Source organism: Pyrgilauda ruficollis, unplaced genomic scaffold, assembly GCF_017590135.1.
Source record: "Pyrgilauda ruficollis isolate IOZ18807 unplaced genomic scaffold, ASM1759013v1 scaffold74, whole genome shotgun sequence".
In the NCBI taxonomy this organism is placed as follows: domain Eukaryota; kingdom Metazoa; phylum Chordata; class Aves; order Passeriformes; family Passeridae; genus Pyrgilauda; species Pyrgilauda ruficollis.
The window spans coordinates 2,209,423-2,233,514 of NW_024529266.1; the positions used below are offsets into that span (position 1 = coordinate 2,209,423).

At 35.1% G+C, this 24,092-nt stretch overlaps 1 protein-coding gene across 2 annotated transcripts in view; it reads right to left on the reverse strand.

The window, feature by feature from the left end:
* Positions 1-24,092, reverse strand: part of FCHO2 (FCH and mu domain containing endocytic adaptor 2) — an 83,685-nt gene that overhangs the window by 49,497 nt on the left and 10,096 nt on the right. The window contains exons 3-9 of one of the 2 annotated variants that reach the window (XM_041486043.1): positions 19,370-19,444; positions 18,020-18,161; positions 17,821-17,934; positions 17,517-17,556; positions 12,816-12,919; positions 10,771-10,869; positions 9,659-9,755 (exon numbers count right to left, since the gene is read on the reverse strand). In XM_041486043.1, the coding sequence (XP_041341977.1) occupies positions 9,659-9,755; positions 10,771-10,869; positions 12,816-12,919; positions 17,517-17,556; positions 17,821-17,934; positions 18,020-18,161; positions 19,370-19,444 (671 nt within the window). Of the gene's footprint in view, positions 1-9,658; positions 9,756-10,770; positions 10,870-12,815; positions 12,921-17,516; positions 17,671-17,820; positions 17,935-18,019; positions 18,162-19,369; positions 19,445-24,092 lie in introns of both variants that reach the window. The other variant, XM_041486044.1, reaches the window with a different exon arrangement.

Below are 24,092 nucleotides of genomic sequence, written 5' to 3' on the forward strand. Positions count from 1 at the left end.
AGTTCCACCACACCAATCACTGAATTTCTGACTACTCATTGTTATATCCTCAGAATGATATATCAGCCTAGCTGATATATAGCCTCTAGAGATGTTGAATGCCTCACCAAATCTTTCTTCAAAAAAAAAAAAAAAAAAAAAAAAAAAGAAAAAAAGAGAAAACTATAGCATAGTAATAGTATCCAATTAAGGAAAAAAAAGGAAAAGGTAGAGGTGATACTGGCAGCAGAAATAATGACAATTACCAGTAGCAACATGTAGCACTTCCTTGGAAAGAATTTTTTCAGATGAAGAATTTAACCCTGATTCTGTTATGAGGCTTCCAACCCTGCACTCAGTTCACCAGATCAAAGGCAACATTATCCATCTCAGGCTTTTCTGGTCCTCTGGCTACAAAGTATGCGAATACAGCAAGTACCTTATACTCAAGGGACACTATTTCTATGTGGCTTACAGACCAAAAACAAAGCAGAAAAGGATCATAATCTGAATAGCCTCAAAATAACTATTATCAATTAAGATGTTTATCATCAGAAAGAAAGACCAGATTTTTTTCCTCTAAAATAAAAAGGTGGCAAACATCAGGTAACAAGTATTTTTCATTGCGCTGATAACACAAGAGTTTTCAAAAGAGACAGGAAACATGTACCAAAGGCAATGATTCAAGGTAGAGATCTGTCTAGACAGCAACACCTGAGTAGGACAACACTGCTATGATCTATGAAAGTTATGATCTGTGAAAGTGTGAGGTCTGTGAGCAGCAAAATAATGTCAGCTAATACACCAATCTGGAGAGCATTATGGCCCCTTTTCTCATCCTTTTCTATTCCTGCTTTTGCTTCAGCTTCACTCCATATTTTCTCTCTGACTGCATAAACAACATGATGCGAAATATGGCTGGTTTTAAGTATTCATAAGCTAAGTGGCAGGCCAACATACACAATATGTACAAATACATACTCAGCTGTCTGCTTTCTAAATGAGTAGTCGTTTGGAAGCTTCTCCTTCCTCTAGCAACGTCCTCATTTCTACACTCTCCTTTTCCACCAAATTGTGTAGAAAGTAGCAGTCTTGTGAAACATGAAGGAGAGGTGTAGAAAAGGTACCAAACAAAAGCATGACTCTAGTCTATGAATATAAGTCTCTGTAACAAAAGGCTCTGCCTGTCTACATGGTGCATGATGCACCTGCTGAAGAAGACCATGCAAGTATGCAATGATGAAAGAAATGCACAGACACTTTTAAGAAGATTCAGCTAAGATTCTGTAACACTAGACACTGTAAATATGTTAAGTTATAGCCCACATACTCAAAGACAGTTTGAAAGAATCACATCTTTTTTAGAAGCCACGCATTCTCCCTGTAAATGAAAAGAGATATGGTTCCTTACTGAAGTTCTGAACTTAAGCCCATGAAATCATCAAAAGTTAAGGTGGTTAATGTGACCCTATGGAGCAAAAATAGAGTAATATATTTTATAGCATCCAGAACTTTCAGACAAAAAGAACTTTTTTCCATTAGAAAACAAAAAAAAAATTCCTACCTTAAAAGAAAAATATACCCCAAATAAATAGTTCAAATATCAAACCTTTCCTAAATATTAATTACATATAAAGTGATGTTTTTATATAAGTACAGGTCTTATTTACTTTATTAACATAAAACACATCTCAGTATGTTTTTTCTGTTTTCAGTTGTTTTAAAGCTATTCAATTTTTCTGGTCATAGTAGAATCCGTCATACATCCTACTGCATTTTGTGATGACTATCACCTACTTAATATATTCCTCCTATTTAAGTTACTGAAATGGACGTTGCTTTGCTCCTTTGCAATCCCAAAAGACTCTTTAAAATGTCAGGCTGCAACTGCATTGTTTGCCTGTAGGAAAAAAATTTGAGTGCGCCCAACAGTACTTTATCTTACTGAGTGTTCTAGAATATTCACAATCTAGCTCTCGCCCTGTTATATCTACTGATGTTGTCTAAGATGCTTTTATTAATGCTATGATTCTTCCACTTGCATTCAAATATTTTTTCAATGAAACTTGCTCCTTTATAACTCTCCAGACCATTAAAAATCAATAAATTGCATTCTAAAACAATTTTACAACTTAGATATATGTAATTATTAAAAATCTATGCTGGCTTCAGACAGAAGCTTTGGCAGTTTGTTCAAAGGACCGATTTTTTGCAGGCAAAATAAAACAGACATCTAGGACAGCAATTAAGATACATTTGGTGGTACAGCTTTTCAGCTTGTATCTCCTCCTTGAAAACAGTTCTACAGCATAAGACCCTTAAAGACTTTTCTATCTGCCTCAAGCCTAGCTTCTCATAAAAATCCTCAAAAATATTCATATTTAATTTCTTTAATTAACTTCTGAAATACAGCACTAGTCTGCCTCCTTTACAAAGACTACTTTGCTGAATCCCTTGGACACTGTCAGTGTTGATAAACTAAGCTCATTCCTCAGTCAGTCTTCTGCGTAGAACTGTTTGTGGGCACAGTCTTTGAGAAACTGTGACATTCCAAGCTATTTGTACATTTAACCACTAGGGTCAGCACCACTCAAGTATTCACAGTATTTAAAGAAAATACAAAGAAAATAATTTATAAGAACATAAAATAAATACTTGCTTTGTTACCCTTCCCTGTGGAAAAGAAGCTCAAAGATGTCCTGCAGAGCTGTTCAAAAGGCAGTATTAACCATTTTCAGTGTTTATTTACATCTACTTTGTAACTTGGTTAGTGTCCTAGAACAGTATTTTTATATGTGCTGTAAACTACGTTATCAAACAAACCCACAGAAAAAAATAAATGCCACACCCAGCACTGTTTAAAGTCTTTCTTTCAAAACAGAGTTCATTATTTAACCACATAAAATGCTAGTAAGCTCTAATCAAATCAAACTTCAATATTCAGTGGCCCTTGTTTTGCCTCTTAAAGTCTGGGAAAAGATTAACTTGTTTCTAAAACTTTTTAGGAGTAATACATTTATTCTTAAGCCTCTTTTTTTCCCCACTGCTTAATCTTGTTCATTTGGTACATTTCTTCATTAAATACAAAACATGCCGTTTAACACAACACACTAACTTAATGCAAGTATCACCATGGAGTGAGCACAACTGTGAACACTACCAGGACTACCTTTCAACTGTGATGCAGCTCACTCTGACACTCTTGTATTTCTTTTGAAAAAAAAGCATAAGCAGTATTATTCATGGACATTAAGGACTAAAGCGCTCACAATAGGCAACTACAAAAGGCCTAAAAGCATGTGATAAACTCACACCAAACTCTGCACTAATGCCACCACCAACAGACAGCCACATGAAATGTTATTCTAATCAAATGATCAATAATTCACTTGAGTTCACTGAATCAAAAATCAATTGCATTAAAGGCTAGGTAAAATTTGGGGTTTAGATGTTTACTGAACTCGAAGCTTTAATGCTTCATGATCTCTGCTAATAGGCAGAGCTCCCAAATGTGTTCTCTCAGAACAGAAAAGGATCACCAGCACACTAAGAAAGATGCCAGGATATTTTTTCTAGTATGTGCTACATGCAAAAAAGTAGTGATCCTGACATTATAGCAGTCCTAACTCACTGAAAATTGTATCAACTTTATACCATTTCCAGAAAGTAATTCAGGAATTTTTTTGTCATTTTGAAATTATGTCTCCACTTGACATGCATGACCTTACTCTGTTCCATGACTGGAATTACTAGGAGCCTTGAGACTATTTCTTCTGCATGGGCAAATGAAGTTAAACAGGTCTTCAACAGCTCCAAAAATCAACAAACCAAACATTTTTTTTAATCAGCATTACTGATTACTGACCAAATCATCAATTTTTGCATTTGGAGGGAAGAAACATAATGGGACTATTACATCTGTAATACTGTTATCTGTTATTAAATATGAATCTTGTTAAATCTTGTTATTTGTTTTATTAAAAATATTCATACTACATTTCTGGTATAAAACAACAAGAGAAACAAAAGTCAAATACTTTACTATATGTGCAAGAGCCAGTGATGACTGACCATCAGCAACTGTTGGTAATAAACACTGTAAACTATTGTTAGCATTTAATCCAAAGAGTAAATCAATTGCAGGCACCAATTGTCAATGTTTTTAAAAATGCAAACCTTTTTCAGGCCCTGTAAAAAGTCCAAATTTATTGAATGGATAATGAAAAGAGCCAAGAAGTATTTCTACAGGCTCTCAGATTGTGAAACATGGATTAAGCTAGCACAAAACCAAAACTTTAAAAAAAAAGTACTACAGCTGAAAATGACCCAATGCCTCTCTCACTCACACTAAATAACAGCACAGCATATGTAGTAATTGTCATCTGCAAATCATTGTTTTATTGCAGAACAAGGGAGCAAACAAGATTATAGCTTTCCATTTTTCAATCTGCATTACAGTAAAAGTCTTGATTTCATCTTCAATATTTTTAAGAAAAAAAAAGGCAAAAATAGAGGAAAAATCTACCAACAACCACTAATAATGATACCACAACAAATTAATGAAGCCAAAGGCCTCCTGCAATAGGATTACATCACTGATGGATAAGGGAAGAGCAACTGATGTCATCTACTGTGACTTCTGCAAAGCATTTGACACTGTTTTGCATATCTTGGTCTGTAAACTGGATAGAGACATAACTGACAGACAGACCACTTGGTGGATAAGGAATTGTCTGGATGGTTGCACTCTAAATGTTGCCATCAAAAACTCCATGTCCAAGTGGATAGTAGTGACCAGTGGTGCTCCCCAGGGGAGAGTACTGGGACTGGTGCTGTTTAACATCTCTGTCAATGATATGGACAGTTGGGAGCACCCGCAGCAAGTTTTCCAATGACACCAAGCTGTGTGGCATTCACTAGAGAGAAGGAATGCCACCCAGAGGGACCTAGAACAGGCCCAAGAGATGGGCCTGTGCAAACCTGTGGAAATTCAGTAAGGTCAACTGCAGGATTCTGGGTCAGGGCAATCCCAAGCACCAATACAGGCTGGGCAGAGAATGGGTTGTGAGCAGCCTTCTGAAAGAAAGATGTGGTGGTGTTCATGGACAGGCAGCTTACTGTGACCAGCCATGGGCACTCACAACCCAGAAAGCCAATTGTATCCTTAGAGCACCTTCCAGTACTTACAGTAGGCCTACACGAAAAGTTGGAGAGGGCCTTTTCACAAGGGCTTGTAGTCATAGGAAGGGGGGAATGACCTTAACATGCAGGAGGACAGGTCTAGATGAAATACTAGAATGAAATTCTTTACTGTGAGGGTGCTGAAATTCTTTACTGTGAATGGGTTGCCCAGAGAGGCTGCGGATGCCTTATCTCTGAAAGTGTTCAAGGCTGGGCTGGATGGAACCTTCTAAGTGAACCATGTAGTGGGCAAAAACTAATACAGGAACAAATAAACACATTTAGTTCCCCATATATGAGAAGTGGACATGGTAATTCAGTAACTAAAATTAAAAACTATTCATTATCAACTACAGATATACAGATATATGGTAATATTGTTATTCACTGCAATATTGTAATATTCACTAACCTCTTAAAAGACATTTGATATTCTTCTGAAAATTTCAGATATAAAATCTAAAAAGAACATGAGCTTAAGCTTAAACTTCTTAGCAGCTTCAATGTCTTGTGCACCAACACTGCACACTAGAACAAACTGAATTTTTAACAGATTAATAGATAAAGTATCTAGAGCTAGAGCTCATTGATATCTCACTAATCTGGAAGAAGATTACTCTGGTATCACTTCCATTACTGATTTAAATATACTTTGGAAGAAAAGCAGATATTTTCTGCCATACAATAAATTAATTTTCCAAGGAATATTATTTAAATATACTTTGGAAGAAAAACAGATATTTTCTGCCATACAGTAAATTAATTTTTCAAGGAATATGAAGCAACAGACTACAACAAACAGGAAACCAATCAATCAGAAGTGGTTAAGCTTTGATGAACATTGCAGGTCCATATGAGCAACTAAAGCGTCTTCTAACTGATGGTATCAAATCTGCTACTAATCCTGACACTGGGAGCATATCACAGAGTCCTAGAATGTTTTGAGTTGGAAGGGATCTTTACAGCTCATCTAGTCCAATCCCCCAGCAATAAGCAGACACATCTTTGACAACATGAGGTTGCTCAGAGTCCTGTCAATCATGATGATGAATGGTTCCACTGAAGGAAAAATTACCACTTTGAATAACCTGTTCCAGCGTTTCACCACCCTCATCATAAAAAAATTCTTACTTATATCTAGTCTGAATTTACTCTCTTTTAGTTTAAAAATATTATTCCTTGCCATATCAATACAGGCTCTAATTTCTTGTTCCCGTCTTTCCTATAAGGCCATTTTAAGTACTGGAAGGCTACAATCAGCTATTGCTGGAGTGTACTGTTCTCCAGGCTGTACAGCCTCAACTCCCTCAGCCTGTCCTCATGGGAGAGATGTTCTCATAAACTTGGTGTCTTTCTTCTGGACCACCCCAACAATTCCATGTCCTCCTGTGCTGTGACCCCAGAGCTGCTGCAGCCCTGCAGGTGGGGTCTCAGCAGAGCAGAGCAGAGGGGCAGAATCCCCTCCCTGGCCCTGCTGCCCACACTGCTCTGGATGCAGCCCAGGACACGTGTGGCTCTCTGGGCTGGCAGTGCCCCTGGCTGGGTCATGTCCAGCCTCTCAGCCACCAGCACCCCCAAGTCCTTCTGGGCAGGGCTGCTGTGATCTGTCCATCCCCAGCCTGTGCTGGTGCCAGGGCTGCTCTGACCCAGGTGCAGCGCCTTGCACTTGATCTTGCTGAACTTCATGACAATCACATGGGCCCATTCCTTGACCTCATCCTGGCTCCTCTGGGAGTTAGAGGCAGTTCAGGGAACACATTAAATTCTAATCTGAAGTCCTACTGGTCCTGCCAGCTTTGTTTTTTGGTGTTTTACACTAACTTTCTTTTCAGTTAAAACTAAGAATTGTCAGTGGATGTAAGTGGTTTGGTCTTTCATTTTGGTTTTTTTTTTTTTTTTTTTCACTGAATAGAAGTCAGAAAACAAAAATTATTATTTCTCCAAATACTGTGTTACTAAAAACTCTAAATTCTAAACTGATTTAATAAAGAAAAAATTAAAACAAATGCAGTGAGAAGCAGGTTAAAAAGCTGACTAGATAATTATTTAGGTAGCAGTGCAAAAAGAGCCATTGTAAAGAAGTTCCTGAGTGAATTAAAAAACTCTCACAAAGCATTACTGCTTGAAAGAAAACCTGTTATTTATACAAGACTTGAATTCTAGATATCCCTGTACATTATGACTCCAGGTGACAGAAATTAGCCACCAGAGGGAGCCCATATAATCTGGTAAAACAGACATTTCAGATACGCAATTATCTTTACTGTAAATGGTTTGTAGTTCCCATCAGTTCTTCATTTCAGATTCACTCTTATTTTTACAGATATAAATAAAAGCAAGTGAACTCTGTTTTGAATAACTATAAATAGCTAGAATATACCAAAATACTTTGCTTTGCATTGCCTTTTTAGTTTATTTTATCTGAAAGTATCCACCATCTCACGTATCATAGTAACCCACAAATAATATGAAAATGATGGAAAAAGGCTTACATAGTCCTGGGGAATTTTAAAATATTGCCTTTAAACTGATTTAATTTAAAACCAACAGTGACATCCAGACGACAGTTTTTCTGCATTTGTTTTGTAAGCCAAGTCAGTACCATTTCTTACGTTGAATATTCAGATTTTTCTGAGGAGCCATCTCCTTCTTCAACCTAACTAATAAATACATCCCACAGACATTCAACATTTGTTCCGTGAATTATCTTTTCATCGTGATCAGTTCTCAGATGAAAAAAAGTGGAAGTTTAATCAAGAAAAAGCAGCCCTTAAGAGTGGTTATTTCCTTTTCATTCTCAAAAGACTGATACCTCAACTTTGAGTTCCAAACCTTTTGAATTATCAAAGTTTTATGATTCTAAGTTAATAAAATAAATATACTAGAAGCAGTAAGCATTACTGATGTCACTAGAAGCCTGTGTTGCTAGTCTTTAACACTTCAAAACTTCTTGTGAATTTATATTCTTTTGCTGCTGAATTTGACTATGCTTTCTCCCTGCACCATGACTGCTTGACAAAGTTCACATCAATAAAATAATTTAATACTGTAAAAGAAAATCCAAAGTGCATATATTTACACACTAAATGTGCTATTGTTCCCTAAAATATTGTGCTTAACTTTCTTAGAATATATTTGGAGAAGTTTTTATTTGTCCTCAGAGAGCACAGATGGGATTTGAAGAACTGTAAAGCAGCAGGTAATTATAAATGTGTGCAATTTCTCCATTAAATTAAAAACTGAAATATTACTTCTCTAAAAATTACAATGTTGTCTGGCAAAACCCATGCTCGATAGCATGACTTGAAGTGTGCAATGTTCTAGGACAAATTAGCATGGGTCTTGGTAACCCAGGCAGTCAGAACCTTAAATGCAAGATGGAGATCCCTCGTCATGACATCTTGGCAACAGCTAATCCAAGAGGTCTGAACACCAAATTGTCACGTGTCTTTGTCCTGTTTCAGACCAACTCAACTTGATACCCTGAAGTTCACATATTTTCTTTTTTGACCTTTACTGAGAAATTGATAAATACACAGGAAACTTTCCATATGTTATCTTACCTCAGCCCACTTGGATATCAGCATTACAGGATCACAGAAAGAATATGAAACAATGTTATGTTAAAAACACCTCACACGCACATTGCACAATACCTAATAATATTTAACAATTCATTGATAATTTTCATTATCTACTCTGGTACGTACATTCCTGCTCTAGGAAAAAAACCATCTTTGTGTGCCTCTATTAGAAGACAGAGATGCTTGTGAGGACTCCTAGCACAGAAAGAAACAGTACTACTAATTCCTGTGTTTACACACCTAGTGTATATTCATGCCAATATTAAAGTGACACTATATAGGCAGTACTCTGAGAATGCCTTTTGCCTTTTTATGCCAGTCCAGGAAAGTCTTACCACACCCAATCAACAGTCAGAAAGTACTATTCAATTTGCTTCTTACTACAGAAGCAATATACATTACTGTATATTAAAATAATTTTATATAAAAATAGATATTGTGTATCTATTAAAATGATAATTTGGTAAGCTGAACAAACTGATGCAACTGTTCCAATAGTTCAATAAGCAGCTTTATAGACATCTGCTCTTAATATGTTTATATTCAACGAAGTTCTGAAGTACAGTTTATGCAGAATCACAGTTTGTACAAGAAACACATAGCAGACAATACATAGTTTGTACAAAGAACTACAGCTTCTCGACCAATTTCCCTGATGTTCCAGGAAACTGCACAGTTTAGTAGTACAGACCAATAAACTACCAAGCATCATGAACAAAAGTACTACATGCACATAATGAATTCTGCATTACCAATTTCTACAAACCATTTATATCAAAGTTAATGAATACTAAGAATTTGAACATATGTTAAAAATACAGCACATCAACAAATATGAGTTTGACATTTCATTAGGAATAGAAATTCCAGTTTTAAAGCTAAGATTTCCTATTCTGTTAGTTTTAATTTCTTACCAGGTCTTTCCTTGCCAGTTCCTTTTGACTCAGCAAATTTCTGTATTAAACTCTCAACTGTAGTATTTGTCATGTTATTAATAAATTCCTCATGCACCTTCAAAAAAAAAAGCGATTAACTTCAAGAAGTAGCTTTTGCTGTAGTTAAAATTCAAAAACCTTCTCTCTAAAATATATTACAGGACTTAGAGAAATCAACAGATATTTTATCTACAAAAACCTTCTCCTTTCTGTAGTATTAGCAAGTGTGGGTACACTACAGACAAAAAATGAAATGACAGATCTAGGTTTTACTTCTATTTCTTTCATGTTAAACAACTTGTGTATATATATACTTTTAAAATTTGTTGGCAACATATCTCACTATAATGTCAGGAAGACAGGCAGTTTTTTCAACCAGCACCAGTTTAGGGTGTGAACTGTCACTACTGTATTATCACAACTCCCACCTGCTTGAGTAATAAGCGTTACTGTTGCAATAGTTTTGGTCTAGCAACATGTTGTTTTTGTCTAACAACATGCTGTTAATAGGTTTTTCCAACAAGGCAGGATGTATATATACGTTAGAAATAAACAGCATTACCCTTGTGATGACCATTTATTAGCAGAAAACCTCAATACTCAAGTATAAGCAAATAAAGTGACAACTCAAAAAAAAAAAAAGAACTGTTTATAAAGATTATTAATTAAATAAACTTCCATCTAAAAAAAATATTATAAAAAGCTTCTGTTACTAAATATCTTTTGCTCATAAAATCTAAGAGTATAAAATATTTGGAAACTTTTCAGAGTGGTATAATTTCTAGTTCTAATTAAAAATGCAGTATCCTAAATCTGTGTGAAATGAGTGCTAAATTAATATTCAGGAAGCAGAATTTAAAAATACACCAAAAATTCTTCAACTTTTGAATTCTTCTAATTGTCCTAATATTTTTTTTCTTGATGACAAAATTCATCCAGTCTTATTCTGTAAACTATGTGACACTGAACTTAAAAATGCAACAGGAAGCCATGGAAATTTGACCTTATGTTGAATTTCACAAAATAAGAAATATTCCATTGGATAGTTAAGGAAAAACATAAAGCATGATCCAAATATAGTACAAAAATACCTCTCCTATTTGTAAATGAATTTCTTTTATGGTATTTGACAATGACTGTATAATCTCTTTCATTCGAAGAAGGTGCATTTCTTCGATGTCTTGAAATTTCTGCAAACAAATATGAGAAATTAATCATAATGAAAATATTTCCTGAAACACTAAATCTTAAGTTTCAATAATTAAATACAATAAAATGAAAAAATAACAAATAAGCCTCTTTTTTTTTCTCCACATCTTAAACATAATAGTTACATTTAAGAAAGGTGCAGAATTCAGAGTTATGAAATAATGAACTTTAGAAAGCAAGCAATCATTTCAGAATCATTATTGAACTTTTTTTACTTACTTTTTGAACTTTCACATAATCTTTCAAAGAAAATCTGATCTATTTCTACCAAAATATGTTCAGAAGGTGTTCAAGTTTCTTCTTTTCTCCATAACTGAAAAGTCTTGTTTTTTCATCTAAACCAAGATGTCTGGATCTGCTTTGCACTTCCTTTTTAGAACACTCGTAAACATACACACTCTCTCTCTACTTAAATCTATGTTCTTTGCTACTTTAAATATGATTTGTTTGATCTTTAAACTCATCATACCTATTTTTTACAGTTTGTTCCTTTTTACCCAGGCTGTCAGCTGACAGCCATTTTAAAATCACTTCCAAAGTTTTCAATGGCCCCTTCCTGGCCAAAAAACAGAACTAAAAATGTTCTCATCCTCCCTAACAATCAACCATAACAGTCTTGAAACCTTTGTTTACTTCTGCTCTTTCCTAGTTCTCTGCCTATTTCTGTAACCACTCTTTCAAGTGTGTCCAAACTTTGACGCACCACTTAATCCTCTCTCCAATTTGCACAGGGTTCTGTGAAGATCCCGATCTTGAACATCCTGCTACTTTCATTCACAAACCTGACTCCATGCATACAAGACATATATCTCTAGCTTCTTAGACCCTCAATCTTCTGCCATACTTATGTACCTCTGCAGTCATCACTCAGGGAGATTAATATGATTTTCTTTTTCTTCAGCAGCCTTCATCTTAATTACAGAAGATACAGCCATCCTCTGTAGCCTACCCTATGATTTTCTTTTACTGGACATTGTAAGACACATTTAAGCTAAACCAACTGATTTTGCACTGAAAGAAATGAAAATACTCACACTCCTCACTGGTTTAATTTTCAGAACTAATCAGCATATTTTCAAATTAAATGTATGCTGAATTAAGACAATACAGGATGTGCTTCACATAGAAGTGGGCTTCCATATATTCATGGATGTCATTTTTCCTATCACAGCATCTTTAAAGTAGCCATTGTGCAACCAAACTATGAATGCAGCTACACCATTATACTTAAAATGAATTCCACACATACATCTTTAATTAGCAGAATGACAAATTTAATTTCCAATATGGACAAATGTGGAAAGTTTACAAGTGTCCATAATAACATTAAGTGAAAATTTCAATTTTAAGTAGAAGCAGAGCTACAGTTAAGGAGCTAAGGACATTTAGCCAAATGTGGTTTAAAAGGTAGCAAGAAATGGCATATGCATTGATACAGAGAACCTGAAATCTTCCAGAATATAGTATTTTAAAAATCCCCAGAAACGCAAACAGCTGTAATGGCTTTTCATAACCTCAGGTAAATCCTGGGTAGGCATTTTAACAAACTGTAACTGTAGTGTTTCAATGGAATAATAATGAAAAGCCACAATGGATCCCAATATTAAAATTCCTGTAAATGAGTCCAGGGTGCCCAGCAATTCAGAGGATTTTCCACATAAACACAATGCATATACAATACTTCCAGAAGTTCATTATGCTTTCTTCCAAAAATTTCTTCAAAACACCTTCTAGAGTGCCAGCACACCACTGTGTCATTGAAGGACAGTGCTATCACAACATACAGAGTCAGTGTTTGCCTTTCAAACAAATCAATTTCCAAAGAGACTAGTTTTTTTAAATCTTTAATTTCAGATGGCTCCAGAAATTAAATAGAATACATTAACTGACTTCAAAAGTAACTCATTTCAATTTCAATAACACTTACCTGTGCTGTTTCTGTCATTTTCAGTTCAAAATCAGATTTAAATGCAGCATACTTCTCCACATAGAGTTTATAGGTATCTGTTGCTTTCTTAGATTTAACTGCTGCCTATAGATCAATACAAAAATGTGGTAAATGTCACATACAGTTTTTTTAAAGTTACTCTTAAAAGAAAGCCTAGGATGAAGTCTAAAAATTATCAGGGGCATACCAAAACAGAGAAGCATCATAACAAAATTTCAACACCAAATATCTCAGGTAAGAGCAAATTTATACATAAATCACACACAAGTGTAACAAATTAACTCAATTAAATCCCTTCCCCTTAGAAGCAAAGAAAATTTTATAAAAAATATTTGTAACAAAACTTATTTTGAAAAAAAAATTTTATTGCTGAAGTCATTAGCTCTTGTCAAATAGGAACAACAAATTTATATTTGCAACAGCAAAATAGGAAAAAAGAAGGGTTAGAATACAGAGCAAACAGTTACAAGTACAATTCTGAAAGATTCAATGGCAAAAAAACCATGTGCTGAATTTCTCTTAGAAATGAAGAAAGCAACTCAGAAGTATGGGCATTACATCAATGGATTAGCAGATATTTGAAAGTGAAGCTAGTGCAGAAGTGCAGAATATAGTGAAGGTCAGATTTAGGCAAGCCAGTGTTATTATCAATAGTCCTTTGGACATTTATACTTTTCATTATTTGCTGCTAATAAACCAAAATCTTCTTTTTGGAACTTAAGTAGAACATAAAACAAAATACAGGAAAATCTCAGTATTACATGGAGAACAAAACTAAATGAAGTGACTGATTGTGGTAGACAAAAAGTTATTTTCAAAGTTTACAGCACGATGCATGAGATGAAGCCTTTCAAACCACTGATAATCCATTTCCAAATTAAATACCAATGAAAATCATCTTGAACACCCTTTTCTTTCCTAGCTTCTTTATTCAACATGCTTACTATCTCTCCGAAATTTCCCATCATTTGTAACACAAAAGTATTCCTGAATTGTTAATGAGATCACTAAAGAGAATTATATATTTTCTATTTGTTCTAGTTGTAGCCCTCCTCCCCTCAATTTGCAATTGAATTTAAGTGCAAATCAATTTCATTTGTCTAACAGAAACTATTTTTTACTTACAATTATTTGTAAAGCTGACTGCTATCTGTAATTTCAAATGAGTTAATAGAAAGATGCCCTCTGGCAAGACAGAGAGAGAGATGTTCTGCAATTTCCAAGAGAAAAATAACTAATAATCATGAGTAACAATATACCATTAGTACTTCAAAGGAATAGGATTCAAAACCGGTTGTTCGTTCAGTTACAAAGAAAGCCTAAGCATATCTTAGTCACAAAGTCTTCTACACTCAGCATAATAGAATGTGAAAATACTTTAAGTAACAAAAATGTGGATTATTCAGAAAAGTTTTATCAAAACTGTCAGTTTATTATCCTGAATTTTACTTCATGATTCTCACTCATACACATTTACACAGGAGAATCACTGAGAAGCAGACAGTGCTATCGTGTTTCCCAATTGCATTTACTATGCTGAAAATACAATATGCTCCCTGAAATCTTCCTTTTAAAATTAAGGCTGCTTTGAAGTTGATTGCAAAATTAATCACTGAAAAGGAAGAAAATGTCAAGCTAAGATATGTAAAAATAGGGTTTTTTTGGTAAAGCATTTTTAATTGAACCCTATGTGCAAGGGAGTTTGACAAAACAAGAACACTCTCCATTTCCCATCATGTTTAATGATGAGCAGAATGCCAGTATTACATGTTGAAGAGCAAATAAAAAACTAAGTACTCAACAGGACAGAAAAAAATTATAAAACACATGGACACTGTATGATTAACTAGTAATCTCTTCTGAAAATAGGATGCGACTATTCTCAGGTACAGCAACTGCTAGAACTGTATTTACAGTATGTGACCGGATTTACAGTATGTGAAAGAATAAGGATCAGTCAACTGATTTTTTGCTGAGTCACTGTAAATAGAGAACTTTACATGTCAGAGAACAACAGGAAATTATTATGCAAGTTAGTATTAACTTCCAGCTGCAACAAGACTTGCAAGGTCTCAGATACTTTATTGAAGAATTTAAGGAGGTATCTCACCAAACATTTTGCTTTGTGATATACTCTTAGTATACTGGTGCAGATCCCTTGTTTTCTGAGAAAGCAGTGAATATGCAATTTTGCCAGCAAATAGTTTTCATGTTGCACTGAAAGTAATACATCTATTTTCTACCAAAGGAAAACTAAATTAATACCATTTTTGGTCACTCTGTTTACAAAACTGCAAGTGTAAATTTGAATAGAGGCATGACTGAAGAGATGTGACAGTGTCAGTTACCTACTCCCACTGGAAACATATTTTAAGTACTTGCATTCAAGTACTATTCAATGACAGAATTGTATCTAAGGAAGATGCATAAAACAGTAAAAAAAATACCCTCCTCCTATAATGCTTCCTCTTTCTCCCTTCTCACGCAGACATCTCTCAAGCTGATTTTTTTGTTTCCAAATGAAGGATAATGCTACATCTTAAAAAGTCTTCCCTCAAGTCAACCTTTCCTACTGAAACTCTATTTGCAAGAATTTTAAAAAATTATACTTTGAATACACTGGCAGGAAAACATCTGCCAACACACATCTGATTCACGTCTAGAATCCAGCATGAACTCTCATTTGAGACAGAAGCTGGGGGGAAAAAAAGCTAGATTTATACCAAGATAAAACAACTGAAACATAGTCAACAAAATAACTTTTGTCATCACTGAAAAGGAAGACAATAACCAATGCTATCTTCTCCATCAAGATAGCAGGACTAAAAGCAAAAACATCATTCTAACAAGAACCAAGTCCTACACAGACCAGTTAATTGGAATGGAAATAGCCAGAGGAATCATGATTTACTAACAGAAGTTATGACTAGAGACAAGGAAAGGTGACTTCTTTCCTGTAGTAGTTGGATTCCTGAAAAAAGGAAAAAGTTACTTTTTTCCCAGCAGGTCAAGGAAGGGGACCTTTCCCTTCTACTCAGCAGGCCCCACCTGGCGTAGTGTCTAGTTTTGGAATTTTCATTGCAAGTGCGACATGGACATACCGGAGAGAGTCCAGTAAAGGGGCATGAAGATGATGAAGGGACTGAAGCATCTCACCCATAAAAAAAACCTGAGACTGCTGTAACTGTTCAGCCTGGGCAGGGAAGCCTGAGGGAGAATCTTACCAATAGATATAAATACCTGAAGAGAGGCTACACAGAAGACAAAATCAGGCTTTTTTCAGTGGTGCCCAGTGACAGAACCAGAGACTATGGGCACTAACAGAAAACACAAAAGGTTCCCTTCCTCTGAACAGAAGGAAACACCTTTTTCGTGTGAAGGTGATTCAGCCCTGGCACAGGTTGCCCATAGAGACCATGGGATCTCCATCCTTCTACTGTCCTAGCAGAAAATACTAGAGAGTTGTCTAGACAAGGTCTTGAGTAACTGGCTTTAGATGGCCCTGCCTGACTGAGCATGAGGAATAGAGAGGATAACTTTCTGAGGTCCCGGTCAACCCCAGATATTAAGTGATCCTGTGAAGGGATCAACCCTCCATCACAACCCAAGGACAGTACTAAATACCTCAAGACACTAATTGTACTGACTCATTGTCAAGATCCCTTAAATCTCTAGTCCATGAGACTGGAACGTTTTAAAACAGCAGTGAAAGCATTGATAACACTTTCTTTATTGAACAGACTTCGAATACTCATGTACTCAGCTACTTTATCTCTTTGCTGGGATAACACAATTACTCCTGAGTTCAGTTACAAGGGCATTGAGCATTCATGTAAGGAAATATATTCAAAAATGCAAGAGATGCTAAGACAATTTGGCACAATTTCTGTTAAAGTCACTAAACAGAACTATCTTTTGATGCAGGTATTTACAAAGTGAAGAATTAGAACTACAAGAAGAGACAAGGAAGTAAGTGTAAATAAAACATATCTAGGTATTCACGACATCATGCATATTGCAAAATATTCACGAATTTCAACTATGTCTAACCCTTTCTGAGCATTCCACTTACTAATACAAGGTGAACATGTAAGACAACTAGTAGCACTGTGGGAAATGGAAAGATAGAAACCTCCACAGATACAGGGAGGTTTGATCTGCAGCCTTGGAAGGAACTTGGGTTGATGTAAAAATAAAGTACACAGACATTAAGTAGAAAAATCATAAACTTATGTCTCTATAGTTGTACGTAAGAATACACCTTAAGTAAGTAAGAAACTATATTGGGTAAGATGGAGAAGGTCTGTAGCACAGTAATGTAATTGTACAGAATAAGTTAACAGTTTAAAAGTTACAATGGAAGTATATGTGTATACGTGTGATAATAGCCCACTGGGTAAAAGTATCTGCAGTGCAGTAGAAGTGAGTAAAGGTGATAGGTTAGAAAAACAAAATAAAGCTTGTGGAGACTGTCGGTTTAGAAAGTTATATATTCTCTTGTAATGAAGAACTTGTGACTATATTGAGCTATGGCCAGCGGCTTGCTCCTTTAAAATCTCACGGCCTCTGAGAATGATGTTTATCTGAGAAATAAATCATTCTTAGCCTAACAGTGGTCCCATTCCTTCATTAAAAGCAGCAATAATAATAAAGCACAATTAAAGTAAGATGTGACAGCTACCTTTTCAATTTCTCTCTGTGTTGCTCCTTCCTTTTTCAAGCGTTCTTGTTCCACACACTTTGCATTGTAGTTTTCTTTTGATTTCTGCAAGGCCTGAGTGATACTTTGAATATTTTGCACTGCTTCCAAAGTTCCTGAAACATCTTCTTTAGTCTGCCAAACATCATATGGTTGTCAAAACCAAACCATTTTAATGTTAACAAGTCATTGGACATACATAAGAAAAAGAATTAATAACCTTTTTATAAGCTTTGATCTGTTCATCTCCATATTTGTGAACTTCTTTTATTAGCTCTTGTAATCGCGTTCTTGTTCCACACACTTTGCATTGTAGTTTTCTTTTGATTTCTGCAAGGCCTGAGTGATACTTTGAATATTTTGCACTGCTTCCAAAGTTCCTGAAACATCTTCTTTAGTCTGCCAAACATCATATGGTTGTCAAAACCAAACCATTTTAATGTTAACAAGTCATTGGACATCCATAAGAAAAAGAATTAATAACCTTTTTATAAGCTTTGATCTGTTCATCTCCATATTTGTGAACTTCTTTTATTAGCTCTTGTAATCTCCGCACAAGATCCAAGTGACAACTTGCTAGTTTTTCTGTTGAGATTTTGAAAACATCCCAAACTGGTGCAAATGTCCTGGATTGAGGAAAATAATGTTAATCTGGCTTTTTTTCTCTTTCAGTTGGCAATTTTTTTAGTAGTGCTACAGAATAATCAGTATGTTTACAGTTCACTTCTCCTCCTAAAACTGAACAAACAAAACATCCAATGTTTTACTTGTATTGGCTCTAGTAAGTAAAACAGTGCAAATTTAATTTAACACTATGATGAGCACACAATAATGCCAAGCATCAAGACAGTGCAAGAACAGCTTAATTTAACATGTAGTAAATATTACTATGTGTATACTTGAGAACAGTGTGAACAAATGAGGAATTTCTTGGTTAGTTACATCTCTAGTTGTCTTACACCACTGCAGCCACAAGATGGAGGAAAAAATATTGGCAAAGATGGTCTGCCACTAAAAAGGATTTACTGATTAACGAAGATGAACAAGGAGGTGGGATCATTTCTCAGATTCAGATTTCTGTGTTGAATAGACTGTCCAAGTGTTCCAAAGACATACTTCTACCTTGCTATTCTGGTTAATGCTGCTAAAAAATCAATACTAACCATAGGCTTTTAAGTTCTTATGTTCAATGGTTCTGCATCTGCCTGTTAGTTTAAAAAGCAGAAACAACTATTATCAAACTATTCACTGATGAAAACTCCCCACATTTCTAGATTACGTTATTATAATTGTTTTTTAAAATCTAGTTTTTCTCAGAAGTCTGACTTTTCATTGGCCTAATCTTTCTAATGGAAAAGTATACATTAATCATTCTAGTTTTTAAAAACATAGCCTGAGTATAAAACTTCAATTTAACTATGGAATAAATCTATGGAAAAGTCTCATTCTGATCATCTTTGAGAACAGGTAACACTCCAGAAACCAGAAATAATAGAAATAAATTCACTGCTGCATTTGCAGGCCATATGTTCTCTCTTCAGAATTATTTCCATAGGCTTGAGAGGACATCATAGAAGTAAAGAACTCTGCTTTAAACACAGAAGAAAAGACAGTTTATCTGTGTTTGGGCTTTGCTCTTTTTATTCAGTTCAAAGAAGCACACTGTCTTTCTCTTTGTCTGCACAAATTTCTGCATGGTTACTAAAGACCTAACAACCATTTTTAAAGGTAAAGTTATACTAACCTTCAACATCATCAATAAAATATTCAGAATCAGACTTGACTCTTACCATGCATATAGTCACTTATTTCTCTCTTATGTACACTTACTTACCCAAGTTGTGTGTAATTGCTTGCTGATTTGGCTAGTTTTGTCATCGACCTTGAATATGTCTCCTCTATTGTAGCCCTGCCAAGGAAAGCCATCAAAAGTACACTCAAAATTTTGAAGGTAAGAAGACTGAATATGCATTCTACAGGTACAAAACAGAAGACTTTTTTATGTGAACTAAAAATTACTCCATTTAAATGACCTCTCAAAAGCTAGACAAAAAAAATCACATTAGTATATTTAAAAAATAATCTAAGAACCCTGTGACAAAACATGGCAGGGAGCAGAACAAGTAAAACCCAGGAACTCAAAGCTTGAAAAAGACAATTCCTTCCTTTCTATTTGCTGTTCTCAACTGCCATTAACATTCCTTAGTAACAGATGGAACAAAGCAACAAAATAAAATGCATTTGTATGAAAACTTTACAATAAACAAAAAATATTTACAGAGCAATCACATAAAACAAAATGAGGTCTTTAGTCTTAATGGTGGGGGTAGGCTGTTCTTTCCTTTAAGTTCTTCACATAGTAATACTTGAGTTTAGAAATTACACAAAGTGTTCTTATAATTTCCTTCACTTGAACACACAGTTTCACTTGTCTTTTAGAGATGCAAAATCCAAGGGTTGGCACAGGTTTCCTCCTTAGAGCCTTTGCAGAGGCAATTGGCATGGAATCACCTATTACAGTAGTGACTCCCTGCAAGTCCTTCCCCATTAATCTTCCTCACCCTCCTATTATTAAAGATAAACAGTATTTTAATTTTTCACCCTAAACAATATTCACTATATAGTGTCAACTTAGATATGAGTAAATACTGTAATTGTCTTTTCTTGAAAAACTTGGAGCAATTTCTTTCCTGCTGTGTAACACCTTTACACAGGACACAAGAGAAGAACAAAAGGCAGATGAAGAATTCATCCCTCTCTCAAGTTATACCATGTCTATAACCTGAGACAGAAGCTTTCATTTCTCCTGTACAGTAAGTTTACAAGCAAAAAGAATTGTCTTGTGAAAACATGAAAACAAAGTAGGGGTATTCACCTGAAACAGAGGAGTGTGTGTTAAAACCTACTGAACTTCCAAAATAACTATCCAGTTACTTAGCTGGAAATCTATTTGGAGGAGGCGATTAAACTGCAACATGCAACAGATAAATTTCATTTTGAATATTACCTGCTGCAAAGTTATTCACCATAAAAGAAAGTCAATTCACTTTATCCTTGTTCCACATATGATCATATCTTAGATGGTAAGAGAAAGTTCAACTTTCCAAGGCTTGGAAATCTTGCACACTGCACAACGGCAAGCACACACACACCAAGCATAGACAATTTTTTTTTTTAAATTACCATGATGAGCAATATATTTTGAATAATCATCTGTATAGTCTATCAAGGTTTTCCAGATTTTATAACTCAGTAACTTATTTTTCCTGTTTAAACACAAAAATTTTGACCAAAATCTATATCCCTTTTCTTTGAACCAATTTACAGCATACTTCCCTGAACTATCTCCACAAAACTGGAGTTCTGCAATTCACCACAGAGTACTAACATACATCAGTAAAAAACACTAAGAACCGAAAGATGACCAGTTGGTAAATTTGTCCTATCAACTGACTTCGCAGAGCACTCTATTGTAAAGGTAACAGACTACGATTTTCTTAGTAAATTAATTTTCACCCATTTGAATGTGCGTCTTTGCCCGGGATCTGCCAAACATTTAAAAGCTAAATGGAAATATATGCATTGCTAGTTTCATCTAATCTCGAAGATTCTTTCCATGATGCTTACAGGCAATTGGTGCAGAAAAATATTAGAAAGATTCCTGGAGAAAAAACAACACATTTCTGTACCTACTCCTCTCCTAGAAAAACAGTGTGAATTCTTAGATATAAAAAGTTTAGATTTTAAATGCACGCAAACACATGACAGCTCACCTACAAAATCTTCCACATATATAAAGAAAAGAAAAATAACTATGCAGGCAGCTCAACCTTCTTATTTTGACTTCAACAAACAAAAATTTCTACATGCTTTATAAGTGAAGTAGAGCCTTTACTCAAGGCTAGGTTGGAAGGGGCACTGAGCAATCTGGTCTAGTGAAAGATGTCCCTGACCACAACAGGGGAGGTTGGAACTTGATCATCCGGAAGATCCCTTCTAACCCAAACCATTCTATGATTTGATGATTTTAAGAACTGGTGTTTAACCTTTCAGCAGGTAGATAACCTGTCCCACTCATGATTTACCAACATTAAGCAGACACCTGCCAGAAAACTCACTCCTTCAGATGACAGACTTCTGAACCATAGATCCAACTGGCTCTTGGCTCTTTTAATATGTGACCAGTAACAATACTGTGTCACCAAATACAGACAAGGAGGAAAGCTTCTGCTCTTTCTAGGATATCAAGCAGGAATGGCAGATACAGCATAGAAATATTATTACAAATTGATATATTTCAAATGTTTGTTTATCACATTGAAAAAACTTTACAATCTCAGAATGTTCTTAGAGAAATTTTGAAATACTTTAAAAAAAATGCTTAAGATAACAATAATTTTTCAAGCAAGTTATTCCATATCTTACACATTTTTTCATTACCATTTCTAAGGCTGGAGAAAAGGAAAAAATACTATTCCCCAGTTAGGCTACATACAAGTAAAACACTATTCTCAACAGCACAAGTAACACAGATGGGCTTCACAAAGACATGTCTTTTGTGCCCTAAGCAGCCTGTACATCCAAACACACTGACCCATTTCTCCATTCCATGCAAAATCACTTCATAAAAAGTCTATTTTCTGGCTAGTCTGGAGACTCCAGCAAGCCGAGCTGACCAGATGACTGCTCTACCTAGAAAGGGTAAGTACTCCAACTTGTTAAAAATATTACCGCCAACTCAGATCTGTCTCTACCTATTCAATAGTTTTCAGTTTTCAATCTCTTATGTATCCACTTCTGAAAAAAAAAAAAGACAAAAAATGGCCAATGTGTAAAAAGGAATGGAAAAACAGATTCAGAATTCAAATGCATGTAAACTTAGTTTTCATAGGGAAGACTTCAGCAAATCAGGTACACAAAAGCCAAGGCATAAAAACACTAGATCTAGATGGCTCCTAATACATGGTGCTCATCCACTGTATTTCCAGCAGAAGACAGTACCGTAAAACAATATTCAGACTATAATCTACAGAAGGAGGAGGAGAACAGATAACTGTGTGCATCATCTTTTAACTTCTTTGCAATTAACAAATATGCAAAATAGATCAGAGACAGAAACTGAACCATTGTAAAGTACTGTTCAAGTACTGTCTAATCCAATTTCTTTTTGAGACCAAGAATTTGGCCCATGTGAAAAAATGTGTTCTACTGAACCATTTCTATTTCCCAGGAAGTTGAATGACATCCCACAGTAACTTCACAACAGTAGCAAAGGGCTTCACTGCACTCATTTGGACTCTCAAATATTTTTATCAAAGTAAAGACACCAAATATTTCAAGTCTCTATTTCTTTGAATCTAAACTATATGTCACAAACTACTACTAGCTTAGGCTGTGATTGATCATTCATCCCTCATTGAAAAGAAGTATTTGTTCCTCAAATGCTTTGCTTTTTGTTAATTGCAGCCTGTCTTACCAAGAGGCAGCAGAACTACAGGGCTGAAGAATATACAAGGCAGGTTTAATATCCTGATGGAAGCAAATCACTAGAAAGGACTGAATTTAATGCAGCTGGTCCCTTCAGGAACAATACTGCAGCTTTGTCAAGTAAATTGCAATACAGCACTCACATTCTATCTTAGTGAGTTAATGAGAACTGAATTTTTTTCATATATCTTACAAAAGATGCTGTAAGATGGCTTCATATCTCTGGCACATCCTGATCCATGCACAGAAAAAAGCAATTATTGAACTGTCGTTGAGGATAAAGTACCCATGGGAATCCTCATGTATTCATACACGGTGATTAATCTTTAAATGTTATTTAACACACTAGAAATAACTGGCAGAAACCTGAGCTGAAACATTTAATATGCGGAAAAAGGTTTAAAGATTTTCTTTATTGACTGCAAAGGCATATAGCTTAGAAGTTGTTTAAAAATAATTATATAAATTTAAAAATATTTAAATTAAAATTTAATTTGCAGAAGCTTACAGACAGAAAAAAAACCCCAGAATTCTTTTTACTAGGGATTTTGTGCAGAAAGAACTGCCAAGTTTTACTTATGTCAGTATAACAAAGCAAAGAAACCAAGTCAGATATAACAATAAGTTATTTTTTACTCATTTACGTAAGACCTTTCACCTTAGCACCAATATGAATAAAATGGAGCATGTCCAAAGAATACAACATACAGGACACAAGAAGCAGAAAGTGAGATGGTTTCTCATCTAAATATCTAAATTTAGAGGTAAATCTAAACACAAAGGTTGTAAAACCAACAAACTTAAATGTGTCCAGGTAAGGTACAGCTTAGGTCCATGATGTGCTGGTATAAAAACTGAATGATTCCAAAAATTAAAGAAGCTATCAAAGGAAATATTCAGGAACTCAGATAATAAAAGACAAATATTAAAAGCAGAAGTTTGTGAAGCACTAAGCATTTATACTAAATGTGAACAGTGCAACGTCCCTCTGCTGAATCCAGCTCCAGATTTCACTAGAACCCTTTGTAGCTTCATAATTCATTCTCTGAAACTGGGGACTTGAAAAACAG